Genomic DNA, 23,850 nt, shown 5'->3' on the forward strand with positions numbered 1-23,850 from the left:
TTCTATAATTGTAAATTGTACGAGTTGATACGGGCTAGAAGAAAAGAAGGCTAGGTTACCTAAAGTGGAAAAGAAGCTTGAGAAGCGGCATAAACCATTAGGATTCCCTACGGTTCTTTATTTGGCTTGGGAGGAACCACCTTAGTTTTATGGGCTATAACCATTGCATTTATTTACTGCTTTACATTTTTCTTATATATGATACAATTGATGATATGTTAGCATGCATGTTATAGAATATTGATAAGATCAATTCAAGGATTAAATGGACAAATATTGATCATTGATGGTGAGATTAATTTAATTTAAAAACCCCTCAATAAAATATTGATAAGCATCGACCGATACAATGTGGGTTCTACTAAAGTGAAGTACTTATATCTATCTTGGTCAAACGCGAAGAATAAGCAAGTGATATTCGCCGGTTATGATATTGGTTAATAACTTAACTAGGTTACTTTATTAGTGTTAGATAACTGGAGGCAAGAGATTTGGATAAATCATAAGATGGTTGGAACAAGAGTTGTTCATCAAATAGATGAGTTACATGTGATGTAATTAGAAAGTGTTGCTTAACTAAATAACCATAATATTGAGAGTAAAGCCAAAGCTAACTTAAGAAGAGGTGAAAAATGAATCATTATCCACTAGAAAAATTTAGAAAAGTCTTTCCGAAAATAAAATATGAGGGTTATTAATTTTGAATAAAATAATGAGAGTATCATTTAATAAAGTCATTTTAATGATTATAATAAGCTTGGTAAATGTACTCATGAGTATATTTTATTATTGTAGATTAATTATGGAAAACAACACAAGTTCTTTATCATTGCAATCGGTCCTTGAGAATGACAAGTTGAATGGCTTGAACTTCCTTGAATGGTTTCGTAACTTAAAAATTATCCTCAAACAAGAATAAAAATTATATGTCATTGAAGAACCCATTCTTAATGAACCAACAACTAATGCTTCTAGAGCTGACAAGGATGCTTATAAGAAGCATCTTGATGACAAGTTAGACATAGGATGTCTAATGCTTGCCACTATGACTCCTAAGCTTCAAAAACAACATGACGATATGATTGCCTATGATATGATTCAGCACCTCAAGGAATTATATGAGGGGCAAACAAATCAAGAGAGGTATGAGACCTCTTAAGCTCTGTTTCGATGCAAAATGGTGGAGGGAATCTTGTGGGAACTCACGGCCTCAAGATGATAGGCTATTGAAAGCCCTAAAAAACTAGGATTCCCTCTAGGTGAGCAATTGACCACTAATGTTATCCTGCAATCTTTGTCAAATAGTTTTAGCCAATTTTTCCTTAATTTCAACATGAATGAAATTAGTAAGACTATTACACAGTTGCTCAACATGTTATGAACTGCTGAAAGTAGCATGAAAAAGGTTGGGCCTAAGCCCATTTTGATGATCCACAAGGCAAGGGCAAAGGAAAGGCTAAGGCTAAGGCCAAGCCCAACAAAGGAAAAGCTACATTGAAACCTAAAGGAGGAATTTCTAAGGAAGGAAAATGTTTCAATTGTCGTAAGATCGGACACTAGAAGAGGAACTGCCCTTTGAAGAGGTTAAGAAGGCAAAGGAAAATGGGGCGCCCGCTTCAGGTATTTATGTTATTGATATTAATTTATCAATATCTACTTATTGGGTATTAGATACCAGATGTGGTTCTCATATTTGTACCTCTGTTGTTTATTGTAGTCTACTCAAAAAATCAAGAAATATGAGATTGGACTATAAAAGTGTGACTATTCCATGACTTTTATCTAATCTAGATATTAAAGGTAAAATGATATAATACATGAAAAGATTATCATAGAAAGGGTATGTCGAATCATAACTTTTTCTAACTTGGGTGACAATGATGCATTGCTAGATGCCATTTATTGCTTGTAATGTTAGAAACCTTCTAGTATTACTACCAATGTTACAAGAATCTATAGAGTCACACCCTATAGTTGAAACGAACATAATCCAAATACATTTGGTATTATATTTAGTTTTCACATGAATTAAATTAATTGTTGAATTAATTTATTTGATAGTTAAATATTAAACACATTATATGTACAAACTTGTTGTACAAAAATAGAGAACATAGATATAATTAATATATGAATTTGATTCATACAAAATATTAATTGTATATATTTCACCAAATTTATTAATATAAACAGTTATATTAATTAATTTCAGTTAAGATATAAAAGACATGGAAAGCAATATTCTTTTGGAAAGAATATAATTCATTTTTCTAACTTTCCCTTTGCATTCTTTATTAATAAGGGAATAATCCTATATTCTTTTGGAAAGAATATATTTGATTTTTCTAACTTTCCATCAGCCTTATCTATTAATAAGAGAATATTTTTGGTTTTCCTTTTTAATATGTAACAGCCCGAATTTTGGGCTAGTTGGAATAGTGGTTTCGGGACCACAAATTCGACGAGAAAAAAATTATTTTCATTATATTTTCATGGTGTACGGTTTCAAAAAATGATTTCGTGAAAATTTCGTTCGAAAATTTTGACGTTTGGGCACTCAATTTAGTCAAAAGGACTAAATTGTAAAAAGTGCAAAAATTGAGTTCTACATGTTAGAAGTGTCCAATTGTTATGAAATTTTAAATTGGAGGTCCTTAAATGGTAATTAGACCATTGGTTAACTTGTTGGAAAAAAAATGGACAAGAGAAAAGTGAAATAGGAAAATTTTAAGTTGGGGGCATTTTGGTCATTTAGTAATTAAAAGAATTAAAAAGGCCAAAATAGCCAAAAATTTGTCCATCTTCTCCATGGTGAACGAAATCAGCAAGGGGGAAGCCATATTTAGGGTTTTCAACCTTCCAAGCTCCATAGTAAGTGATTCCAAGCCCCGTTTTTAGTGTTCTTTACGTTTTTGGAGTCCCGGTAACTTGATTTAGCTTATTTTAGTAATAATTTAATCTAGGGTTCATATTTGGAAAAATACCCATAGGTGAAATATGTTTATTTTGATGTTTTATGGTAGAATATGAAGCTTGAAATTATGTTAAATAACTTTTTCTAGTCGATTTTAAGTGAAAACGAGTAAATTGACATAATCGGTAAAAATACCTATGTTCATAAGTAAGTGTTAGAGTGAGAATTTGATGTTTCCATAGAAGGAAAAAATATTCAGCATGTCATAAAACATAAGAAAAAGGAATAAAGTTTAATTTCTGATCCTAGGGGCAAAATCATAATTTTGTGAAACTTTAGGGGCAAAATGTAAATTTTCCAAAATGTGATTTTTGGACTAGATTGAATAATGTGAGTGTTAAATAAGTTAAATGTGTTATTATAAGTCAAGAAAGACAAGTAATTGACTTTGATTAGTGAAAAAGGAAAAAAATGAGAAAAAGTGAGAAATTTCCCGATTGAACATTCGGAATAAAAAGGGATACGAATAAAGTGAAAGAAATGATCACATGTGTGGCATGGACTGTGTGTAGGCCACTATGTGAAAGTGAAAGTGCTGGTCACGTGTGTAGTACTATGTGCAGGCTACTACATGTACCAGAATGATAGGTCGCATGTGTAGTACTATGTGGAGGCTACTATGCGTACTGGATAGCTTTGATCACGTGTGTAGTACTATGTGCAGGCTACTACGTGCATCAGATAGTGATGGTCACATGTGTAGTACTATGTGCAGGCTACTATGTGAACCGGTATCATTAATTATAAGGTGGTTGCTATGTGCTGATCCCACCGGATATCATTGATTACAAAGGGTGGTTGCTGTGTGCGAAATCCACCGTGTATATGTTATTATTCCGAAGTGTTCATCGGGAAATTGACTAAGTGAAAATACATGAGATCATGTAACGATTAAGTGTGATTTAATGATGAATATATGTGTTGAATTGAATTGAATAATGATTGAAAGTGAAAAAGTGAAATTATGAAAAAGTAAAATTAGCAACAAAACAGTTTTGGACGGTAACAATAGTGTGAATTTGAAAAATAACCAAAAATGGTGGAAATTTAATTAGAGAGTGAATAAGATCTGAAATGAGGGCTTAATGAGTCTATTTTTACATAAAAGAAACAGAGCAAGCAAAAGAGTTATATATTTTGAGATATTTGAATTTTAGTGAGGCAGGGTCGGATTGATTTCGGAATCCCCTGTTCTGACTTTGGAAAATAATTAAAAATTAGAAAAAAATAATTATGAGTTATAATTTATATTATTAGAATCCTTAATGAGTCTATTTTTAAAGTAAATAAACGTAAATATCATCTAAATTTTTTACAACGAGATAATTCATTTTTAGTGAAGAGAGGTCAGAGATGTTGAGTAGTGAAACAGGGGTGAATTTAAAGAATAAACTGTACTAATTGGCCAAGTAAAAAATTCTGAAAATTTTATTGTAAGAAGATATGTGAGTCTAGTTTTGGGAAAATTAATGGAACTTAATTTTGAGCTCTGTAGCTCTAGATAAAAATAATTTAGTGACTGTAACTCGACTAGACAACTTTGAATTTAAATATAAGAGAGTAGTGAAATTATGTATAATGCTATTTAAACATGTTATATACATAAAGGATGTGGGATGGAGAGGAGGAGTATAATAAAGTATATGAATGAATTGTGTATAATTGGTTAAATGTCTGATTATAATCGATAAATGTTGAAATAGGAGTGATGCTTATATTGGTGCATTACTGGTCATGGTAAGCTCATGAGAGAAAATAAAGTTTCATAGCATATGTGTGTGGTATATTTGACATGAAATGATGTCATGAGTGGCTCATGAATTAACTCATGTTGGTAAGTTGATGCATAATTATAGTATTCAAATATATACATATTTGTAATATTTTGCTATGTGATTTGGAAAAAGGGGAATAAATAGCATACTGAAAATTCGGCCATGGTGCTAGTTTATGTTAAAGGAGTGTTTTATGGCATATCTTAAGTAATGGAATGTTATGAATTTTGAGATTAATTTTCTAGTCAAATAAATGACAAATGAATTGATTACGTATTCGTAATTTTGACATATGCTTGGTATATGAAACGTAATAATATATGCTTGAATAAACTTTAAGTATTCGAATGACATGGATTTGACGGTGATAAGATTCGAACATTGAATTCATGAAGCACAGGTGATGTATTATTGTTGTGTGATAGCTTGGTTCGAGAAATTTGTTAGGTAAATGGTAAGTGAAAGCATTTATGGATATAGAAGAAAATTTGGAGTGAATATGAAATTTAGCTCAATTAAATGATTTCATCAATTAAACATTATGAGAATGTGTTAGTGAATTACATATTCGTAAATTGACATTCAAAGTTTAGTTAGTAATATATGAAAATAACATGAAAAGATTTATGATTGTGATTAATATTGATTATGACTTAAAGTGGATTCTTCAATATTGGGTTGATTTAACGGATATATTGAGCATATGAATAGGTATGTATTGGGCCTCGTAAACCCTAATTAGCGACTCGAAGATAATAATTTGAAAGTTTTTAATTTGGAGGAAATTTTATAACTCGGTTTAATATGTTTATAAGTGTATTTATTCTGGTAATGCCTCGTACCCTATTCCAGCGTAGAATACGGGTAAGGGGTGTTACAATGTAACATCACCAGATTCGGCCCTAATGTTTAGGCCGGGTTTGGGGTGTTACATAATATGTGATATCAAAGAGGAGAACAGGATGATAATCCCTTAGTGTGTTAAGGTTACCAACTTAATAATTTAAAAGGTCTAGCAATCGTTTTTAAATCTCTCTGGCTTGGAATCGATATCAAATCAGCAGGATCCTTTCAACATTTTTTGTAAGAGAAGGTATATTTTCAACCCTATTTCAACCTGATTCGTTCCTCGTGCATGGATCCTTGGTTGTAGATCGTCGGAATAATTTTTTTCGCTGCGCACGGGGCGTATCAGCAGTCCCGACAATATTTTCTATTGTTCCTGACTTGGTTAAGTGGCATGTATATAGGGGTCATATTATATAAGTAAATATTGGGATGTATGCAATCTTGTATTTAAATGATATTTGGTTTTTGAAATGTACATGTTATGCATTTAAGTGTGCGTGATGCATGGTGACAAGCTACAAACGAAGTCATGAATGGCAAAATTTTGAATGTGGAATGATTGGGAAAATGTGATAAATATAATTATGGTATGAGAATAGGATGATGCATAACAATAAATTGTTTGCTTCAATTACTAGTGAATGTATATAAGTAATATCTCTAATAGGTGTAATCTGGCACTTTGGTAAGTTATGCTTGAAACACATAGATGAACTATTTGGTTGACACAAAAGTTATGTTTGATGATGTATAAATGGCCATCTCAAATTGAAAAGATTTGGCATGTTATGGTATGAACTTCTGCAGGTCTTGAACAAGTAATGAATGTGCATTAAGTATATTTTGAAGTGTTGGATTGGTTGAGCTTTACAATTGAAACATGTTGGTGTTATAATTGTTGGATGTTTGGCTAAGATCGAGATCTTGTTTTTGATGGTTCTAAAATGGCATAAAGGTTAGGCACTTTTAGGTTGAATCATTTCATGTTTATGTTTGGTTTTGGATGTGAATTGAACATGTTTTTATGGTACCATTTTATGTCTTTGGGATTGCCTATTTGAATCAATTGAATCAGAGTGAAATGGTATGAATTTAGGTCACACGGTTTACCACATGGTCGTGAGTCACACATGATTTGGTGACACAGCTGTGTGCCACAGGTATGTAGAATGCATGATTTGTGACACGATACTGGTTAGTTACACGGTTTGTTGGAATTTTAGATTTACGTCCGCACGACCTTAGTTTGTTACATGACCTAGCGACACGACCGTGTGACTTAGTATTTCATGACATCAGTCTTGTGCTCGGCTTCAAGGCACGACCATGTGATCCAATGTCACACAGCCTCAACTTGTCACACGGCCTAGCCATACGCTCGTGTGACCTCAGTTTGATGTTTTACCTCACTTTTATGTAAAATTTTAAATTAGTCCCAATTTAGTTTTGAATTGTTTTTAGAGCTTTCATAAGATCAGTTTAAGCCCTATCTTGCACGTAACAGGTTTTAATTGAATGATTGATATTTAATGATTTTTTAAAGAATTTTGAATTGAAATAGCATGTTCCTATTCTGTTATTTGCTATAGCATTTCGTTACCTTATTTCGGCAACAGAGACAGGTTCGGGGTGTTACAACAAGAGCAGAGTAGACTCATGAGATTTGAAGGGTCTTTTGAAGGTGCATTAGCTACGAAAGCTCAGTAAATTTGAGGATAAAAGGGAAAGAAACATGAGAAGAACAATGAGGGAAATTCAAGTTTTGATTCTTCCATTACAAATACAAGAACAATGTAATACCCCATACTCGATCCCACCGTTGAGCCCGAGCTATGGAATGCCACATTAGCCACCTAAGTGACTCTCCATTTAAAACCAACCTAACCTCCAACACACCACAAGTTAAAACATAAAACATGATTAAGTTACTAATATACAATGGAATAAGTGCTTTCACCAAAACACTTAAGCTAACCTCTATTCAGGTGGTATTATAAGTTTAAGTAAACAATTATCTCATTAATTGTACGATACACATATCAACATCAAGGTTTGCTCTTAGCATAACTTGCACATTCTAAGTCTTCGTAGAGTACGACTACTTAAAAAAGGGTAAGTTTCACAAACAACCCCTACGTATTTAGATACTACGAACACATTTTGCAAGGTTTCTCCTATTCTGTATATAAAAAATTATTAAAGGTTCACAGGCAACCGTTCGCCAGTCGCTTAGGGTTCGCACTTTGCTCAGTTCAAAAACCTTGTCACTTTGCAGCAACTTTGGCGAACTCTATATAAGTTTGTCAGTTTTGATTATTTCATGTTTTTGCTTATGAAGAACACTCTGTTAGAAATTAAATACTTAAGTATGAATTTTTAAATTAAGAAAACATCAACCAGACTTGGACTATAATTTTATACTTGAAATTTAGGTTTGTATATATAGTTTTATTGGTTCGCAAGAGTTATTAAAATAAATATAAGAAACACTAAGTCCTAGCACAATTGGTAAAGTGAACAGATAGAAAGATATCTCTAAGCCCAAGCAGAAACCCGTATTGCCTTTATGTCCAGAGTTCACTTGTACCACTTTTCTAGTGTTTATGCTTTGCCTGGATCACTCGCCTCGTTACTGCACACCGTGTGATCTAACTGTCTACAGTGTTTAGAAAGGAGTGTGTGGGCTCTTGCAAACTCAGTGAATATACATGAAAAATATATAACATGCACAAAAACATACACTAAACAAGAGTTTTAACAAAGTTACTATTCTGCGAACTGGGTTCGCCATATTTATGCGAAACCTAGTTTGCGGTTACCTGCTGTTAGTTAGCTTAAAGTAGTAAAACATATTTTTTTTAAAAACACTATCCTATTCACATGTTATTTTCTATTGGATAAGCGGATCTCCTTAAAACTCCTCACTTTGACTCAAAGAGTCTTAACATGTCTCATAAGTGTAGCATAAAGCTAAGCACTCTCCAAACACATCAAAATATCCCATTGAATAAAGCTTAGCTCGACATTCCCTTATTCCTCCTAACCTATCCTGGGGCCTCTCGTAAAAAACACAAAACATAAAGGTGAGTACTCACAAACCTATGGCATGCCATTATATCAAACGGTTATGGAAGATTATGGTGTCAAAACATTTACTTAAACATAAAGCTTGCAGTTCATAAGGAGCTCACAAAACACTGTTTATAACTAGCTCGCAATATAGAGCTCACATATTACTGTTCACAAAAGCACATATTTAAACACAATCACAAGACAAAGTTTTCAAGAAGGCTTATTATCGGAACTTAGGATAAAAACCTAAGCTCCTGATTAACTCGATAGTTCGCACATACAAGGGGCAACCCCTAAACACTCACCAGTTTGCTGAAAGCTTTAAACAAGATTCATCTTTCCCTTGTCTTTGATTGTAGATGGTTCTGTTAGGTTTTTAATTTCACAAGTTATTAACAGTCAAAGCCAAGCTCATTGGTGAACCCCAGCTCGCCAGGCCTACTGGCAAACCCTAGCTCGTCAGGCCCCAAACTCCAGAATGTTACAAAAAAAATGATTTCCCTCATTGTAAACACTTTGGAAGAAAGGGTCATCTACCTTTCAAATGCTGGAGAAAGCTAGGCTTGTAACACCCCATACCCGGTTCGGTCGTAGGACTCGAGCTACAAGATGTTACTACAGTAATTCAGAATTGAAAGTATTAAAATAATCATGCAACATTCACTCGTAACTAAATTTTAATCATAAGATGTGTTTTAAATAGAAATCAAGACTAAATCAAGTTTATGGAAGCTTTATAGGTGAACCAGGCATGAATTTGGACCAAATTGTAAGGTTTGAAAAGTTGGACTTCACGTTGTAACGAGCCCTTCTCCACGTCATGACAATGCTGGACAGTGAGTCACATCACGATGTCGGAACACTTGACGTCGAGATGTCACAAACTGTCGTTCGACGTTGGGAAGCCACACCAAAGACTAAAATGATATATTTTTGGCCATTTAGACCTACACAAAACCAACTCAAACACATACTAACATATCCATTTAAGAAACCACAAAACAATTCAAGCTATTCCACATGAAAAAGACATTCTACTAAACAAAATAAACTAAGTAATCTTCACAACTTGTAACCCTAATCAAAACATATCAATTCCAATCCAAAAGATACATATTTAAACCTAAAAAGTAACTAACAATATGCCACAATGGCACCCTTACATCAATAAAGAGATAATAATATTATAAGTCATTCAACTAAATTGGTACCATTTATACCATCATCCAATTCAAGTATGTAACATATGATACTATCAGATGTTTATACCAAATCATTTATTCCTTTAATCATAATGCACATATCAATACTCATCTATTTCTATCTCCACCAACTAGACATTACACCATTCACAAGCACAAACACTTATAAAGACTTGTAAACATACCATATAATGTTCAAGAACAAGTATTATATGTATATCTAAACCATCATCATCCAAAATAATGCTTATACATATCAAGCCTATATACATGCCACAAAATTGAGTTTTGAACGATATAAAAGTCTACCGAGACTGAATTTGGATCGTGTGATTTGTTGAATGATCCGATCATCAAGTTCCGTAAAATGCCAACTATAGAAAATAGAAAATGAAATAAAGTAAAAACTAAACATGCTTAGTAAGTTCATGGGTTTTAAGACATTAAAACTCACCTCCCAACATAGCAACATCTATAAATTAACTAATATACAATATCCTGTCATCACATTTCACAAATACAAGGTGAGTGTAATACATTTAGGGTGCGTTTGGTTCGCTGTATTGGATTAGAGGTGTATTGGATTAGAGGTGTATTGGATTAGAGGAGTATTGGATTAGAGGTGTAATAGCAAATCAACTGTTTGGTTGAATGTAATGGAATAGAGGCGTAATAGTAATCTTGTGTTTGGTTGAATGGAATAGAGGTGTAATAGCATAGTGGAAAAAACTAAAATGACTAGAATACCCTTAGCATAAATTTGTTTTGGTAAATGATTATTGTTTTTGTTATTTAAATTTTAATAAGATTATTATTATCAATAATAAATATTTTAATCATATTTAAACATAATTATTATTAAATATATTTTAATTAAAATATATAATTTAATAAAATTCTTAATAATTACCATAAATTTATTTTGGTAAATTATTATTGTTATTGTTATTTAAATTTTAATAAGATTATTAATATCAATAATAAATAATTTAATCATATTTAAACATAATTATTATTAAATATATTATAATTAAAATATATAATTTAATAAAGTTCTTAATAATTAATATTCTTATATGAATTTACTCAAATCATAATATATGATACTATAAAAGATAATTTGAAATAATTAATATTAAATATATTTTAATTAAAATATATGATTTAATAAAATTTAAAATAATTATAACTAATAAAATTTAATAAGTGAGTAAGAATTGAACTCTAAAAAAAAAAAAAAACATAACCATATCGAATTATCATCAAGAACTCGATTGAATTTACAACAATTCTGAATTAAACGGAAGTATTGCCTCAATATCTCACTTCAACTAAAAATATAAAGCAAGCATTCAATAGAAGAAATTCAAGCCGATACAATATCTCTTTCACCCAGCTCTCAACTCCAATTGGCCTTCCATAATCCAATTTTATTACCATAATCCAAGTTTTGGTTAGTTCCCATTGCAACGGTAACTCTTTTTCCAGGCCCAAGTGCTTGATCAACCACAACATTCTGCATAAAGAACCATGAAATAGCCCAAACCAGTTCATAAGTAATATATTAGTATCACACTCCTTAGTATACAAATTTAATCTGAACAAGAGAATATATATATAAGTTTTAAGTCATGTTTGAGCTTTCTGAATGCAAAATAGGAAACTACAACTTTGTACAAGAAAATAATTCAGAGCAAATATGATCCTTCCCATTGCCAGCTTTATATGAAAATCTTTTTAGTGCTTGATACTATAAAAAAATTTATGGCAATGCTAATAATTGAACAGCATGAAATTAGCAACTAAGAATTAAATGTTCATCAATAGACTTAATTTCTTTCCATTTATAACTTCTATGCTCAAAAAGAAGTTTGAGCCAAAAGTACGAAAGAAAAAAGACAATAACCGTAAGCCATTAACAACTTCAAGGGGCAAACAAGAAGATTTTCAGGATAATATAGCCATTAAGGACCAGTATGTGGTCAAATAAGTTGATAGCTATCATTAAAATTTGCCGCTTGATTAAAAAGAAAAGAAATTATGCAGGCAGCAAGTTAAAGTGAGTCACACTCGCACAAGAACAGACATACCTTATCTAAACCTACATCGACCACTGTTCCCGCAGAGCTTGTGGGTTTTTCCTCAAGTGTGACACCTATAAAGTTATCGCAACAAATGAAGTCAGCCAAAGATTCAATTCAGGCTCACCATTGATCAAGCATGTCTTCTAGTAGGCAACAGATTGCTAAGATTCCCCATAGAAACTGCACCCAAGTTCCTAACAATCTGGAACCTAACCTAACCTTATCATTTCTTTATAAAAGCCTGTAACCTCAGTTTCCAATCAATTCCCCATACAAATTACATCCAAGCTCTTTACATTTAAAAGCATATCAATTTATTTGTCCGTATCTATCCTTCCTACAATTCACCTTTTAACAATTATAGACCTAGTAAGAAACCTATAACAATCACAAAAGGCAGCAGCCAAACTTTACCTTCCCGGTTGGGAGCCCACTCATGCTTACGCAGATGATGTGGAGCATCAAGTGGAGGCAACATTCCCTACAATAGGCAAAGAAATGTAAAAATTAGTTTCAAATTCACTTCCATTAAAGGAAAAACAACAACAGCCAAATAAATTCATCAAAACTGTGTGAACTTGTTAAAAAGAAATCGATATTCACCACATATCTAAGGGAATTATGCTTAACGAAAAGAGCTTTTCTAAGATATTGCGGCGTCTCGAGATACTGCAAGATCCTAACAATAAAAGCCGCCCCTCTATCATTTTCATTCGAATTATTTTGGTTCAAAAAAGCACCATTATTCCTCAAGCTACTCTTATTATCAAACACCACCACCTGCTTATACAAACCACTGATTACTTGGTATAATTAACTAACAACTATAATGTAAGATTAAATAAGGGCTAATTATGATATTAGTCCCTCTATTATGCTAAAATTTGAGATTTAATATCTCTGCTTTAATCTGGCATAATATAATACTTGTTCTCATTAAAGTGATAACATTCAATCAACCATGTTCAACTAATAATAAATTTGCAGGCCGAACATGTTTTTTTAATAAAAAAAACCCAACATCATCAGTTTAACGGAAACAACTGATAATGTAATCGGTTAGCACCAATTAATAACATTATGCCAAATTAAACTAAATAAATTAATCCCAAATTTCAGCATAATAGATGGCCTAAAACAATAATTAGACCATTAAACAAATAAGAAATTAGGTTAAAAAAACTCAGCAGCACGAGCAATTTGACTCGCCAACTGAAAGAAAAAGGAGAAATTAAATGAAAATTTGTAACATAGGGTAGAAAGAGTGAAGAGAAGCAGAGGGATTTTCCGCCACTCGAGAGACTGAGCGTTGTCGACGATAGAACCAGCGATGGGTACGGTGACAGTGGGGATATCGTCGGCTTTTTTGGTTTCACCGTTGGTTTCTTTCTCCGATTTGGTTTTTGGCTTCTTTTTACGGTGAGAATCTCCGGCGGCGTTGAGAAGAGTGAGGTCCGTTTGGGTTTCTGCTGGGCTGTTGGTTTCGACTTCCCTTTCGAATCTCTTCTTATCCTTCTTCTTCCCCATTTCAGCTCAGTGTGTGTGCACGCTGCGGAACTGAAATAGTGACACTGAACCCCCGCGCTTGGGAGGGTAAAAGAGGACCGATTAGGTAATCCTTTCTTTTGGAAGGGAGTCCCAAATCGGCGCTGCATAAGGGAAAATGGGGAATCCGTGCGGAATGTATTAGGCCCGTTTTAGGGCAATACAGCCAACCAAACACGGTAATAGGTGGGGCCACGGATTAGGGGTGTATTGGCTAATCCAATACACCCAACCAAACATGCTCTTAATCATATAACATCTCAATTCATTTTATATAACAAAATTCCATATCATTCCATTATACTTCCAAGCTTTATCACATATAGATTATCATCCAATCAACATCTCATTTACAATAACCATTTAGCCCAATGAACTATAATAAACAGATATAGATACGCGAGTAACCACCCAAAACACACTTGATTGCTCAAACGAGATATACCATCTAGAAACACACCTAGGCATTGAGTGCCAAGCCTGTAGGCTACACATCCCTCCAGAAACACACCTGGGCATTGAATGCAAAGCCCATAGGCTACACATCTCTCCAAAACACACCTGAATCTCCATAGAGATAACTCGGTAATCTACAACAAATGCTGGATTCTGGTACAATCTTTAAGTTCCATACATCTATATCACATCTCATGTAAATCTTGTATAGCGCACGAATAACCCTATTGGCATGCCAATTGTATCCGATCTTATGTTCATTTGGGCTTAGTACACATAAGAGAATAACTCTTTACAATTCAGTCCCTTGTTCACATTTTGTACCAATTTGTAAACAATTCAAAATGCATTCAAATAATATAATTTCACAATTTAACCACATACATTGTATAAATATACAAAACTATACCGTATAAACTTACCAGGTCCAAACAACAATAACAGAAGTGTTAGGGACTAATCTGTAATTTTTTCTTTTCCTAGATTATCTACCGATTGGTTTAAATCTTGATTGATCCAGTAATTTATTTCGAATTATCAGTGCCAATAACATTAAAACATCTTATTCAACGTATATGAAAACTTAATTTCATTTTTCACAATTTCCCTAAAGTGTCACATTTTATTCAATTCAGTCCCTAAAATCAAAACTATCATATCTTTCGCATTTAACCTTGTTTTTCAACCTATTTTCAATTTAATCCTTCTTTAACCCTATAGAAACAATAATTAAAGAAAATTCATATCAAATCCACAATATATTTATTTTAATCCCTAAAGTCAAAACTAACCAAATTCACTTTACAAATTAGTCCTTAATTAAATTTATTCTTCCAACCAAGCCATTTAACATAAAAACTCTAAAAAATCATCAATAGAAACATTTTAAAACTCTAGCAGTTTTACAAATTAATACCCGAGCTAGCTAGATTAAGCTACAACAATCTCCAAAACATAAAATTCATGAAAAATAGGCTTGGAATTACTCACCATTCAAGATGAGAAGCTTGGTCGAACTTCAATAAGTTTAACAATGGTGTTTCATGAGAAAAAGAAAGAAAATCACGAAGATGACAATGTCTTTTTCCTTTTTTTATTTTTTAACTTTTATTTATTTAATTATTAACATTTTTAACATATAATTCTTTAAGAAATAAGCATTAACCATCCCCTTACCTTAATAAGGGTGTAATTGCGGTATTAGTCCTTGAATAATGTCATTTAATCCATTTAACTAGTAAAATCAATAATAATTAACTTTTACGATTTTTACGATTTAGTCTTTATACCTTAATTAACTATCAATTCACTAAAATTTCTAAACCAAAAATCAATTCACCTATATAAAAACATCATAAATATTTAATGAAAATAATTATGATCTTGGTTTATAGAATCGAGGTCTCGATACCACATTTTTGAAAACCACTAACTTTAGGGTCAAACCACTTGTATTTTAACTAACTTCCAATTAGCAAATTTATCATATCAAAATCCAATATATCACTATAGTAAACTTGTAAATATTATTAATTAATATTTAATGACTCAATCATTGAAATACAGGGTTCCAAAACCACCATTTCTGGTACCACTGAAAAATGGGATGTGACAAGACCAACAATGTGAAAAATGTCAGAAGATGGGGCATCATCAAAGAATTTCCAAAAGAAATACTCAGTAAAATATTGTCGCACAAGTGAATTTGCAGCAAAAGAATATTGCTCAAGTTGTTGAGGGAGAAGAGGAGGAGCAACTATTTGTGGCTAGTTGCTTTGCAATCTATCATTAAAGTGAGAAGTGGTTCATTGACAATTGTTGTACTAACCATATGACTTTTGATTGTGATCTCTTGAAAGAATTTGATACTTCATTAGTTTCCTATGTAAATATTGTCAATAAAGGGAAAAGGCATAGTTGTGATTTTTAGCATTTCAGGTACAAAATTTATCAAAGATGTGTTATTTGTACCTAACATCAGTAAAAAAAAAATTTAGCATTGGCCAGTTAATTCAAAAGGGTTTCAAAGTTATCTTTGAAACAATTTAGTGTTTAATCAAAGATGCAAATGAAAATGATATATTCAAAGTAAAAATGAAAGGGATGAGCTTTGCACTTAATCCATTTGAGGAGGAGCAAGTTGCATTCTCTGCAACAAATGTCCATGCTGAAGTTTGGCACAAGAGGCTTGGACATTTCAATCATGCAACTATTATGAATTTGTAAAGAAAGGGATTGGTTCAAGGTATTCTTTGTCTTGAATTTGAAATTCTATATTGTAAAGCTTGCAAAAAAGGAAAACAACTGAGACTTCCATTCAAGCAATCAACTTGGAGAGCTATTAAAAATTTGCAATTGATACACACTGATGTAACTGGATCTCATAACACTCCATCTCTCAATGGAAGTAGGTATTTTTTTATCTTTATTGATGACTACTCCAGAATGTGTTGGATTTATTTTCTCAGATTCAAGCCAGAAGTTGTTGGTGTATTTTGGGAATTCAAGTAATGGATTAAAACACAAAGCGAATACAAAATTCAAGCTTTGAGATCTGATAATGGCAAGGAGTACACCTACAATCAATTTAATCTTTTCTGTGAAGAAGAGGAGATTGAACATCAACTCACTACTTCATACACTCCACAAAAAAATGGAGTCAGAGAGAGAATCATACCATAATGGAGATGGCTATATGTTTGATGTTTGAGAAGAATTTCCTAAGGGAATATTGGGTAGAAGTGGCACACATTTCAGCTTTCCTTCTCAATAGGCTTCCTACAAAAGTGGTTGCAAGAACAACTCCGTATAAAGCCTAGTATGGTTTTAAACCTTCTTTGAAAATTCTCAAAGTATTCGAACGCTTGTGCTTTGTTTATGTTCCTCAGATTAGAAGGGAAAAATTGACTAGAAAGATAGAAGCATAGATCTTTGTTGGTTATATTACAATTTCAAAAGCTTACAAAATTTTCCAACCAAACACTAAGAAAATTTTGATAAGCAGAATGTTCATTTCATGGACGAATGCAAGAGTGTATATACTCCAATGTGTCAAAAAGAGAAGCTGGGCAAAGAATGAACCTGAAAAATTTGATGAAACCTTCTACAGAAGTCTAGTTGGTTGCCTGATGTATTTAACGGCTACTAGACCTGATATCTTACATGTTGTAAGTTTATTATCCAGATTTATGAATTGTGCAACTAAAACACATCTTATAGCTGCTAAAAGATTCCTTAGATATGTGAGAGGGGCACTGGTTTATGGAGTCAGATTTTGTGCAAATCAAGATTATGTTTTGCAAGGCTATTCAGATAGTGATTGGGGAGGTTCACTTGATGATTTGAAAAGCACTTCAGGTTAATTTTTCAAGTTTGGTTCAGGTGTGTTCTCAAGGTGCTGCAAAAATCATAATACAGTGGCACAATCTACAATAGAAGCTGAATTTATTATAGCTAGTGTTGCTATCAATCAAGCTTTGTGGTTAAGAAAAGTTTTAGTGGATTTGAATTTGAAACAAGAAAGATGCACAAAACTGTTCATTGATAATCAAGCTTCAATTTCTATTTCTAACAATCCTGTTTTTCATGGAAAAACAAAGCACTACAATATCAAATTATTTTCTCTTAGAGAAGTGCAAAAGGAAGGTTCAGTTGGTTTGAAGTACTGCAAATTTGAATTTCAACTAACTGATATGTAGTCCTTACCAAGAAGCAAGTTTGAGTTTCTTAGAAAGAAACTTGGAGTTTGTAGCAACCAAAACAATGAGGAGTGCTGCAAGATTTGATCAGAATAAGTTTTACTATTTTTTTCTCATTTTTTAAACCGTTTCATTATTGTTGTTGATTTTAGGAGTTTGTTGATCATGAAATCTGGTAGTTGCTTGATTCTAGGATGTGATTGTTATATTTTTCATGTATTTAAACATACTTCAGCTTAATAAAAATGTGACTTTACTAGAAATTATTTGTATTTTTTTTCTCCTAGTTTTATCTTTGTTTATTTTTAGTTACAACAAAATTTTTTCCAACATAAATTCTAATTTATTCATAAAATAGAAGGGAAAAGGGTTGGGATATGAAGATGTTAACAGGAGTAGCCGACTTACTTGGAGATTGTCCGCAACAGCTGGCAACAAGAGACTTCAACTTCCTTCCAAAAGGTGGCGACTTGGCTGATTGAAACCATGATGATACGGTTTGTGGAAGTTCTTAACATATGCTCTCTCTTTTTTTCGTACACTCAGCTCTATCACGCATGCTTTAGACTTTATTCAAATGAGCCTGTTCATTTTGCTTAGATAAACGTATAGCAAATCCATCCTATCTCTGCATATCTAATATTCTTTTTCTGTCAACTGTTAATTGTTGAATAATCAAGTAACAATCACAATCTTCTTCAAGAAATAATTCCTAAAAATTCAGATTTCTTATATGTTTAACGAAATGAATATATATATGCTAAAATCCAGGATCTAAAACCTTTTCAATTAAGACTACATATCATCATCATCTTCTTCATGGTTTTGTTTGTCTTGTATTTATAATAACGTAAAAAACTCACTGTTAGCTTAGAACTAAAATCATGCTAATATATATAGAATATTAGGTTTGCCCTTTTCCAAAGTATGCAACAAAAACTATGCATCTAGTGTATGAGTTGGATAGTTTACACTAGATTAGTTATATATCACTAATCGGTTCTGAAGGCTTTCCAAAATGTTGAAGTGGAGTGCTTTTTAGGATAGGGAAACCAACCATTGCGCAGTCTGAGAGAGGGGATAACCGCAACGCTTCCTTGACAATGGCTAGCAAGCATGGGAGGTTCTTTGTGTCGATTTTCTTCACTTGCCGATCATTTCCTATTCCTACTAAGCTTTGAGTTTAGCTTGAGCCTTCTTTATCACATGGAAGTTGTTCAATAGCTAGGATATTGCTCATGTAAATGTTGTTACTAGTTACCACCCAAGAGAAGACCTTGCAATCAAAATTGCTTTTGAGTAGTTTACTGATAAAATGACTCTGCAATCAACATTTGTGTGTTTCTAAAAAGAATCTGCCATTTAAGCTGCGCCTGCTAACAATCTCTACCCATTTCATTCAATCAGCTCACGTAAAAGCTGGATCATGCATGCAGCAAAGGAGAAGTCATCGACTGGTGCCTTCCATGACACTTTTAAATGTCGCTGACGACTTCACTCGATTACTGTTGTTTCGGGCTTATTGGAATACCACTCAACTAACAAAAACAAAAACTCTTGAAGAGAAATCTGTAAATGATGTTTACTTGAAAGATGAATGGATCACGCATCATTTATGGTAAACAAAATTAAAACAGAACACCAACCTAACCATTTTGACTAACAACCATAAGGGTCAAAAGTAACTAACAGTATTGGCTTAGCTAATATTCCCACATCACTTTACTCTTGTAAACTTCCTTGAAAAGAACAAACATTAAGTCAATGGCTTTGTAAAAACATCAGCTACTTGGTCGTTCCTTCCCAAATACATAGTTAACCTGCAAACGGCCTTGGAGGACTTTCTATCGAACCTAAGTCAACCTGTTTGACAAGTGCATGAAGAATATGATTAGCTACCACACCAAATGACAGGAAATGTAGGAATAGAAACACCAATTTCAAACAAACCATAGCATTTTTCATGTGGCATTGGCAAGAATCCTATATTCTACCTTTGAAGTTGACCGTGAGGCAACACCCTGCCTATTTTAGTACCAGCCAATTAGATTACTACCAAGATAAATGCAATACAGAACTTGCCAAGTCAGCATCAGAAAACCCAACTAAGGAAAATTGTGATTGAGCTAAACGAAACACAAGTCCAAAATCCATTGTTCCTGCTTTTAAAATGTAGGACAATCTGCTTAACAACAATCCAATGAGTTTCATGTGGGGTGTGCATATATTGACTAACGTTATTGATAGAATATGCAATATCTATTCGAGTAAGACAAACATATTAGAGTGCATCAACAGTCTGAGTAACATTATAGAGAGAGAGGAGAGCCAGAGAAGGAAGGCAAAGTAGGTGAGCTTACCATCGGAGTAGGAACAGACTTTGCCCCACTCATCCCAATTCGTTCAAGCAACTCTGTCACGTATTTCCATCGATATAAATGTAAATAATAAATAGGTTGAGTGACTTCAATCTCAAGAAAATAACTAAGCTCTCCTAAATCTTTCAAATAAAAATTGTTTTTAAGACTGTTATCACCTACTCCAAAGCTTCTCACGATTCTCCTATCACGATAATGTCATCCATATACACTAAGAGAAAAACACAACCATCAGTAGTTTTCTTAAAAAACAAACAAGGAAAGTTTGAAATTCCAACTAACGCACTAAAAAATCCCTCAATTCTCAAACCATGCCCTAGGTGCATGTTTAAGACCATAGATTCACCATGTGCATCAAGAACCTCAAACCCATGAGGTGTTTCATATGCACATCCTCATATAGATCACTATTTAAAAATACATTATTTACATCAACTTGCCTCAATTGCCACTAATTAGCCACAACTAAAGCCAAAATAGTACGAACTATATTAGCCTTTATGACAAGATTGAAAGTCTCTTGGAAGTTATACTCAATAGTTTGAAAGTACCCTTGTGCCACAACCGAGCTTTGTAATAGGACACGACCATCAAGATTTTGCTTGACCTTGAGCAATCATTTGCAACGTACACATTTTCTATCTGGTGGCTTAGACACCAAGGTCTGAATGTTTTTCTTCACGAGTGCCTCAAGCTCATTATACACTGTAGTTTTCCTTGAAAGGCTAGCCATTGCTTCATGAATATTACGAGGCTCGTCTGAGCTAGTTAAGATAGAAAAAACCTTGGGCTTGAAAGTCCCCACTTTACTTCTAGTAACCATGGGATGAATGTTACCAATTGGTTTAGAAGAAGAAGAACTAGACATTGAAGCAATTGGTTAAGAGAAAGAGGAAGATAAAGAAGGCAACAAAGAATCAGTCCGCAATGGGACTGAACAAACATATTTGGGACAAGTAACATGCTATTTAAAAATATAAAAGAAGTAGTTGTCAATTGTAGAGTGGAATTAGAAGATAAACCTTCGAAGCCAGAAGAAGCAGCACCAACAAATTGAAACACACTCTCATCAAACTTAACATGGCGTGTAATGTAGATCTAGCCATTGGAATCTAAACACTTGTACCCTTTGTAGTAGTCACTGTAGCCTAAGAATGTGCGCAAAGTGGAATAAAACTTGAGCTTGTGACGATTATAAGGTTGGGTGAGGGGATAACATAAGCAGCCAACCACTTTTAGAAAAGTATAACCAGGTTGTTGACCATAATGCTTTTCAAATGGTGAAACTCCATCTAAAGCCTTGGCAGGTAACTGGTTGATGAGAAACATTGCTAAAGAAAAAACATCACACCAATGATCAAGAGGAAAAGAGGCTTGAGCAAGAAAAACAAAACCCATGTTCACAATAACCCATGTTCACAATTTGACTATGCTTGCGCTCGACCAATCTATTTTGCTCAGAAGTGTGAGGAAAAAAAAATCGATGCTTGATACCAAAAATCTAAAGATAGGACATGAGCTTCAAAACTCACCACTTCCGTCAGTTTGTAGTTGCTTAATCTTGGACCGAAATTGAAGCTTAACTTGTTTCTTGAAGAGAATAAGCCTATACAAAGCATTTGACTTCTTTTTTAGGAAGAGAATCCATGTATATCTATAGAAAGCATCAACAAAAGAAAGTTAATACTGATAACCATATGAGAAACAAAGAGTAGGACATCATAAATTAAAGATAATCAACTGAAACAGTTCATTATACATTGAGTTAGAATTTACAAAAGGAAATTTATGAAACTTTGTTGCGAGATGATCATGCATACAGCATGCACATTTGGCGAACCCTCCAAGATTGGTGAACTCACAGTAAGTGGTGAGCTACCTCAAATGAATAGTAAATGGCAAACTAGAATGCAAACTGCAATCGCAGGAAAATTGAGAGCTGAGATCGCGAAAAAGATGTGAGCTATTTGAAGCTAAACCATAAAGCTGCGAAGCAACTGGATTTGAAGAACTTGCGTGCAAGTTATGTTTTCCAAATTTTTAGGAGATTTAGTATTTATTAGCATAGTATATTTGATGTTTATAAGCATAAAATATTTGTTATATTTTTTCTATAATTAAGAGTTTTTTTCTTGTTATAAATACCCTTGTTTCATTGTTCAAAGACAGAGTGTAATATATGAAACTTTAGCATGCAGTTTTATTGCTAAATTTCTTATTTCTTCTCTGCAATTCTTCCTTTCTTAGTATTCCAAAAATTGGTATAAGAACTTCTATTCTTAAGGGTCGTTGTTGTTTCTTTTTGGATTAAACATGGCTTTTGCAAGTTTTTCTCCACCTTCGCCTTTTGTTTTCAATGGTGAAAACTACCAAATATGGGTTGTTGAGATGAAGACCTACCTATATGCTTATGAACTGTGGGAGGTTGTGAATATTGATATCGAGTTTGCACCATTAAAGGACAACACTACAATCGCACAAATCAAGCACCGCAATGATAAGCGAGCTAAAAGATACAAGGCAATGTTCTGCATGCAGAATGACGTCTCAGATGTAATATTCACACGTATTATGGCCTGCAAGAATCCAAAACAGGCTTGGGATAAGCTAAAAGAGGATTTTCAAGGTTCAGATAAGACCAAAATCAATAATTCATTAATCTTAGGAGAGATTTTAAGAATTTGAAAATGAAGGAGGCAGAAACAGTGAAGTAGTATGCAGATAGAATTATGACGGTAATTAATAGCATCAGGTTACTTGGGGAAGGGATCTCAGATAACAGGGTTGTTGAGGTCATAACAACACTTCCTGAAAGGTATGAATCTAAGATTTCCTCACTTGAAGACTTAAGGGACCTATCAACCATATCTCTTCCAGAGTTTATAAATGGCATGTATGTTCAAAAGCAAAGAAGAACATCAAGGCGAGAGGAGCACGCAGAAAAAGCTTTACGAGGCATAAATATTTAAGGTGCGAAAAACTAGAAACATAAGGGTAAGAAAGGTTGGACAGAAAAGAAAGAGAAGTCAATGCAAGATGGTGGAAAGAAGAAATATTCACCATGCTCGCATTGCAAGAAAAAGACTCACCCTGAGAAATATTGTTGGTTCAGACTATATATAAAATGCTGATCTTGCAAGCAATTGGGACACATGGAGAAGGTATTCAAGAACAAAGGGTGAACCCCTTAACAGAATGTGCAGGCTCGGGTAGCTAAGGGAGATCATATTTAGGATGAACAAGTGTTCGTAGCCACATGTTCTATATAAAAAAACAGAGTCGTAAAAGGTTGGTTGATTAATAGTGGATGTACCAACCATATGACCTTAGACGAAAGCATCTTCAGGAAAATTTATAAAAATTGCGATCTTAAGGGAAGGATTGGTAATGATGAACTCTTAAAAACTAAAGGCAAAGGTGAAATGGTGATCAGTTCACCATCAGGTACTAAAGTAATGTCATATGTTCTCTCAATACCTACGATAGATCATAATCTCCTTAGCATTCGTCAACTGCTTAAGAAAAACTACAATATTGTTTTTAAGAATTTTGGCTGCATTATATTTGATTCATTGGGATAGGAAGTTGTAACAGTTTCGATGAAAAATAGAAGTTTTATGTTAGACTAGAATTCGGCGAACCCAAAGGCCTATACCAGTTCTGTAGATGATGCAATGTAACACCCCTTACCCATGTCAGACGCCGGGATAAGGTACGAGGCATTACTGGACTTAAACATAACCAATCATACAAAACCGAGTCATAAAACTTTATCCAAATTAAAACTTTTCATATTTCATCATAAAGTTCCTAATAT

At 33.3% G+C, this 23,850-nt stretch overlaps 1 protein-coding gene across 1 annotated transcript; it reads right to left on the reverse strand.

The window, feature by feature from the left end:
* Window positions 1–11,271: 11,271 nt before the first annotated feature.
* Window positions 11,272–13,483, reverse strand: LOC121214537 (putative methyltransferase C9orf114). Its single transcript, XM_041088310.1, has 5 exons — window positions 13,166–13,483; window positions 12,560–12,736; window positions 12,371–12,437; window positions 11,963–12,027; window positions 11,272–11,388 (listed from the first exon to the last, which is right to left on the reverse strand). The coding sequence occupies exons 1-5, from the start codon at window positions 13,481–13,483 to the stop codon at window positions 11,272–11,274; spliced, it is 744 nt and encodes a 247-aa protein (XP_040944244.1).
* Between the last annotated feature and the right edge of the window lie 10,367 nt (window positions 13,484–23,850).

Source organism: Gossypium hirsutum, chromosome D02, assembly GCF_007990345.1.
Source record: "Gossypium hirsutum isolate 1008001.06 chromosome D02, Gossypium_hirsutum_v2.1, whole genome shotgun sequence".
Lineage (NCBI taxonomy): Eukaryota > Viridiplantae > Streptophyta > Magnoliopsida > Malvales > Malvaceae > Gossypium > Gossypium hirsutum.

Excerpts from the sequence above, each read along its gene's own strand:
- LOC121214537 (XM_041088310.1), bottom strand. The coding sequence starts at position 13,483 with ATGGGGAAGAAGAAGGATAAGAAGAGATTCGAAAGGGAAGTCGAAACC. Across the intron at positions 12,737-13,165 it reads TCTCCTTTTTCTTTCAGTTG|GTGGTGGTGTTTGATAATAA; the intron begins GCGAGTCAAATT and ends TTGTATAAGCAG. Across the intron at positions 11,389-11,962 it reads TCGATGTAGGTTTAGATAAG|AATGTTGTGGTTGATCAAGC; the intron begins GTATGTCTGTTC and ends TTCTTTATGCAG.